The 5930-nt window shown below is 35.0% G+C and overlaps 1 protein-coding gene across 7 annotated transcripts; it reads right to left on the minus strand.

Annotated features, from left to right (window-relative positions):
* Window positions 1-2795: 2795 nt before the first annotated feature.
* Window positions 2796-5730, minus strand: LOC122032831 (NAC domain-containing protein 75-like). 7 transcript variants are annotated; one of them, XM_042592145.1, is made up of 8 exons: window positions 5491-5730; window positions 5178-5387; window positions 4886-5063; window positions 4065-4621; window positions 3731-3901; window positions 3558-3656; window positions 2989-3109; window positions 2796-2922 (listed from the first exon to the last, which is right to left on the minus strand). In XM_042592145.1, the coding sequence occupies exons 2-7, from the start codon at window positions 5301-5303 to the stop codon at window positions 3023-3025; spliced, it is 1218 nt and encodes a 405-aa protein (XP_042448079.1). In that variant the 5' UTR covers window positions 5304-5387; window positions 5491-5730; the 3' UTR covers window positions 2796-2922; window positions 2989-3022. The 7 variants fall into 7 exon arrangements, with proteins under 7 accessions (XP_042448079.1, XP_042448083.1, XP_042448082.1 ...); XM_042592149.1 differs by having other exon boundaries at window positions 2796-3109; window positions 4065-4606; XM_042592148.1 differs by having other exon boundaries at window positions 2796-3106; window positions 3558-3653.
* Window positions 5731-5930: the final 200 nt, after the last annotated feature.

The raw sequence follows: 5930 nt of genomic DNA on the forward strand, positions 1-5930 counted from the left end.
ATAATAATAATTTTACATAGAAAGGCATTCAGACTTGGATCCTCAAAATGATTGTGAACAAAAATGTTCAGGTAACTATGTATCCATCATTAGTGTGAGATTAAGGAGAGTGAAACTCTTCTTAAGTGATATTAATTAACCTTTCTCCAAACATATATCTGCCACATTGTGCAAATTGAAGTGAGATGGTAAACTTTCCATCTTGTAGTGCTAAACAGAATTAGATTCTGCTTAAAGTATATATGGTCACTGGAAAGTGTGTTGTGATTTGATTGGGATATCATTATAACTCAAAACTAGTTATTTGGGAAGATCCTAACATGTATATTCGAGATCTAATTAGAATTGAACCCAAATGAAAATATTAAACTGAGAAAGTATTTACGAGAAATATATAGCTCAAGATCGATCAATTTCAAAATACTATGTGCAAAGGTCTCAACTATTTGTGATGGTAATTAATTTTGTTGAAAGAAAATAATAAATTATCTTATATTTTATACTAATAATACAGCGTATTTACAGACTACTCAATATAGAAATTTAATTATAACTATATATTTAGCTAAAACTATAGATAAAAGATTAGGTATGTTTTGGACTAAAATGTATTTTAAATATTTTATATAATATTCTATTTTGAGTTAAAATATAGATATTATTTAAGTGTAGTAGGCTATATATATATACTAGAAAAATGATTACAATGAGAAATCAATAAGCTAAAGTTCTTTCATTTGGCACAAAGTGACTTGGGTGTCCCACACGGTCGACCATATAAGCATTTGTAGAGAGATAAATCAAGAAATTGAGTAGACCATCACAAAAAAACATATTTCTTCCGGCTTTATCGAGGATCGACCCTTATTTAATTTAGCAAATTCTATGGTGACCAACTCAATCAAACCTTAGGACAACTAAAGTTCTATCATGACAGTAAAAGATGGAATCTGTCACCCCAACGACCCCACCCAGTCAGTCTCACGACCATATATGAGAAGGTAAATCAGGAAACTGTAGTTGGTCAGCGTGAGGGAGGGCATTTTTTTTTTCTCAACTTTATCAAAATTCAAACTTTTACCCTATGATAATAACTCTGCTCTACACTAATCAACTCAATCCTGTCATGAAATAACTCAAGTTCTATCATACAAACACACCAAGTGAATGGTAGACAAACACTTTGATGATTCAATGTCAGCTTTTCTTTGCTTGAATAAGTGCTGGAAGGGTAGTCATGAGACATTAAACAACTCATCTGAATTTTTTTTGTAAAAATAAAAATAAAAATTCAGTGACGATGTGTCACTGTATTTTATTAAGGTCCAAAAACATGATACAAAAGGTCTCTTTAAATATTTTTCATACATAAAGTTGACAACATATGAAACATAGAATTAATCATTCATTTAAATAGTATAATTGAAATGTTTTTCACTAAAACTTCTATCACATGGTGTGATGACTTGTACAAAAATAAAGTAGTCAATCTTTCTTAGATATTCATACTAATTTCTTCTTGATTGCATTGGAACTTGATCCTCCAAAAAACTAAAGATATTATCCAAATATGTAATACATTGACTTATAGTAATGTTGGATTGAAAAATCATTATCCATCTATTATTTCAAATTGTTTGGAATCATGCTTTAAGAAAGTCATATCTATTTAAGTTTCTTGTTCGACTAACAAAAGTGGATAAGTGGTTTATCCATATGATAAAGAATATTTTATCTAACCAACCATCTAAGAAAATAAACAATGAGATAAGATATAATGTCCGGCTCCCCATGTATGACTTGTTCGTGACTGACTCACAATTTCAGGCATCCGAATCACTTTCAGACTTCCACACACTTTTTCGAAGATAACATATCATAATTTGTATAAGAATTTATCAATAAATTTGCAATGAAAAAAGATGTTCAATTATAGTTTTCTATCAAGTCTCAACACATTTGCAATTGAATAATGGGAGCAACATTCTTTACCTTTTTTTTTAATCTCACTCTTGTATTGATTTTTTTTTTATATATAATTAGTTAATTGAGTTTTAACTTTGATAGGAGAGCACAAGCACCAAATTTATCCCATACAAGAGACATATTCTATCAAATGAAGATTTTCTGTCATCTTCAGTAACTTAGCAATTATCATTTGTACTCGGTACATGCCAAAATGAAAATATTCTATGAGATGACTAGTCTGATCCCACGAAAAATTCTTATTAGCCATCTGAATAAATCTGAAAACGTGCAGTTCTTCATCTAGAGCCATTAATGCCCCAGATTTTTCATTCTACTGGAGGCTAGTGCGTCATAATTGAAAATCAAACTATGAGTGCTTGGTTAATCTGTCAAATATCTCGTCATTGCACCATTGCCCATGGGGGCAAAGAATTCTATCATCTTTAGATTAAGAGTGGATATTAGAAGGAGAATATTCTTAGTCTCCTGCCTACCTGATTTGATTTCATTCTTCTAGGATAATTCCATGATTATTTTCACTTTTATATATAGATAGATAGATAGATAGAGGTTAATTACCATTATAATTATGATATCCAACACCATCAAGTCACAGTAACACAAAACCAAGCAGGTTCTTTAAGCAACAAGTTAGACGAAGCAAAACAAAACAAAAAAAGTATTAGTATAATCCTTATAATTAAACCAATTAAAAATGTAGAATGAAGACTATATACATACACACGTACAGCACATGCATGTTTTAGCCTTCCTACCTTCTCTAACTGTTACTGTCATTCTCTCCTTTACTCTTTCTTTCTTTTTTTTTCTGGACAAAATATTCTTTTATTTGCAAATTGCAATTGAATATATCAAATGGTGGTTCTATGATTCCTTATCCAAACCTGAAGGGGCCGGGTGGCTAGATCTTCCTCTTTCCCAATTTGACAAGCACTATAAACACAGTAGAATAATGATCATGATTTAATTTTATTTTTATTTTTATTTTTTTTTTCTTACAATTCATGGTATTTGGCTTCTTTCTCCATTTTTCTCATTGCCCATGATGATGATCTGGGTCTGTAGGCCAGTATGAGTACTGCCATTCTGTCTCTTGATCAGACTCTGGAATTGATGCCTCCTTCCACACAACAAGCAAATCATTAACAAAAACACGAGCAATAGTATAGACTCAAAGTGAATAGAATAACTGTCGAGAATTCACTGAACAATATAGCTAGCCACAGTTATGGTATCATGTTTAGGGCAAGAAATGAATGGAAGGATGTATATTATTTTATATGAAGCATATCAATAGTCATGAATTAAAGAAGAAAAGAGATGTCTAGTTTCCTTTTCCTTTATCTTTATTTATAATTAAATCGAAGCCGCGTACTTTAAGACAGTAAGAGTCTAATGTGAAAGAAGAGAAAACAAATCTAAAGTTTAATTACCCCCTTTTCACTTTTGACATGCTGCATCCTAATTAAAGAACAAGAGAGAATAAATGTGTTCGTAATTCAATATATATAAGAATTAATGTGTTGGTTCTTCTGTGATTTTATGATGAATTAGTTCATTCATCTTACTTGTTTACTTCCGGCAGAGGTGCAACTCATGACCACTTCTTCCAAGCAAGATGAAGATCTACTATCTACCTTCTGTTGTCGTTGTGGTTGTTGTTGCTGCTGCTCAACATGAAATTCACCATCACTGTTATTTTTTCATATATAAACAATAATATCACTATATTCACATGCACCTGAGCCTTTTGGGCATGCAGAAGCATATGTGAGATTTGATAAGGGTCTTCTTCTCCAATGGCTTGGAATGAGGAAAGGTGGGCATTAATGGTGGAGATGGTATTCATAGAAGGAGGCCTCGTCATGTGGAAAGCTGCTGAGGGTTGCACCATCTGATGATCCTTTGCTGACTATTCCATTTAATTATAATCAATCAGATGCATGTTAATTATTCATCTTAATTAAATTCCTTTAAAGTGATGATTTAAGAAATGTGAATATTCATATATGCTTAATTTGGATGAATCAATTCTCCAAAACAATAATTAATAATATATCAGTAAGAATAATTACCTCATGGAAACGTTCCCTAAAAGGGGCAAAGCTAAAGGTCGTCTCGACTGGCTTCATGTGCTGGTGATGGTGGACTACCTCCTTGGAGGAGCTGCTCCCACTACTCCCACTCTCCCTCCTCTGCTCCTGCAACGTAACATCTGCATGGCTGCTCTTCTGTACAGACACTAACAAGTTGCACTGCCTTGGCTGGGTCTGATAAAAGATCTTGGACACCACCAGCTCCCCTTCCTTCTCCTCCTCTGACTCCCCCAGATGGTACTGGTGCATCACCCAGTTAGTCTTCTCAGGCTTCCTGTTCTTCCCAAAGTTGGTGTAGAGCACCAGGATCTTCTTGCACCCTCTCTGCCTGCCATTGACCATCACGGGCCGGGTCTTGCCTGTCTTATGCCACCTGGTCTCACCTTCCCGCTTGTGGCTTTGGAGCTTCTCGTCCTCACTGATCTGCAGGTTTATTATCTTCCTCCTCTTCCTTGTGCCAGTGGTGTAGGCCTTGGAGGGCCTGTGGAAGAAGTGCTTACTCAGCCCATCTCTTGTCGCCCCTGCAGCAGATCGAACTACTTTTGAATTAGTGAGAAACTTCCCTTCTTGTCAGATGAACCACCTACCAAACTATAAATAAATATGAAGATGAGAAGTTGGACAAACTCAAACCATGCAGGCATCTTAATTAATTAATTCTAAGGAGTTAGTCTAGAATTAATTAACTCACTTGGAGTACTTGAACAGAGTAATTAATTAGTAACAGTAGCATGTATATAAGATGTAATAATAGCAGTTATAGTTAATGTAACTTGTTCAATCTAGCTAGCTAATTAAACCTGGGAGCTTCTCAGGGTGGGTGTAGCAGATGCCATCTTCGCCTTCAATGGTGGGGATGAATTCGTCTATCAGAGGGTGAGATCTCAGCTCTTCTGCTTTGACCTTCGCATCCAGGTGTTCTATCAACTCCTGATCTGTTGGGTCGAACTTTACTCCGGCAGGCAATCCGAACCAGTCCTATAATATATATATACACATGAAAGTTTAATCTTCTTCTTCTTCTTTTGTTTTCTTTCCTTTTGTGTTCGAGAATAAGAAGACGATAGATCGAAGAAATTAGATAGCACAGACCGGCTTGGGATCGATCTTGTGGCCGCAGCCAGGGCAGAATTTGGATTTTGAAGACACGCGATGCTCTTCGATTTTGGCGTCGATGAGGCTGCAACTGTTCACTGAGCTTATGGGGCTTGTGTTCATGGCTTTCTTTAATTCTTGAGATTAATTATATATATACACTTCATGAACACTCTCGCATGCATCGATCGATATCTTCTTGATCGCCTGCAATATTATTTATGCACATAAGCAAAAATTAAAGAAAACAAATTATCAGAGCTGAAAGGATAGAGAAGATCAAAAGAAATAGAAATTGATCAAGACTTACATATAAATGAGAGAATGCCTTCTACCCTAACTGAACCCCATGAGAACAATTAAAAGGAAAGGCTTCTCACAACCAAGCACACTAAAACAAACGAGAGACAGAGAGAGAAAGAGAGAGAGAGGCGCTTGGGCTTTTAGATTTGGGCAGTTCAGCTACTAAAGCTAAAGCAGGAAACGGCTGTTCACTGCTGTTACTTCACAATCCAAAGAACCAAAACCTTATTAAATATATCTAAACTATAAAAAAAAAAGGAGGCAACCTGATCCTTGAAGAAAGACGACGACCACCAAGTGCGTGCATCAATAGAAACATACAACTAAATACATTTAGGCGAGGATACGATGGGTAAAGTTGGAGCTGGTTCTCTAGTTTAATTTCCTGCATGAAATGACGGAAACAGGATATTAAGGATTCTGAGAAGATGAAAAAAGGAGGGTGAG

Source organism: Zingiber officinale, chromosome 11A (assembly GCF_018446385.1).
Source record: "Zingiber officinale cultivar Zhangliang chromosome 11A, Zo_v1.1, whole genome shotgun sequence".
Lineage (NCBI taxonomy): Eukaryota > Viridiplantae > Streptophyta > Magnoliopsida > Zingiberales > Zingiberaceae > Zingiber > Zingiber officinale.

What these genes read in the sequence shown, in the direction of transcription:
- LOC122032831 (XM_042592145.1), bottom strand. Translation starts at nt 5,303, where the DNA reads ATGAACACAAGCCCCATAAGCTCAGTGAACAGTTGCAGCCTCATCGAC. An exon ending in TTAGGGAACGTTTCCATGAG is followed by an intron (nt 3,902 to 4,064) that starts GTAATTATTCTT and finishes TAAATGGAATAG; the next exon opens with TCAGCAAAGGATCATCAGAT. An exon ending in TGCATGCCCAAAAGGCTCAG is followed by an intron (nt 3,657 to 3,730) that starts GTGCATGTGAAT and finishes CATGTTGAGCAG; the next exon opens with CAGCAACAACAACCACAACG.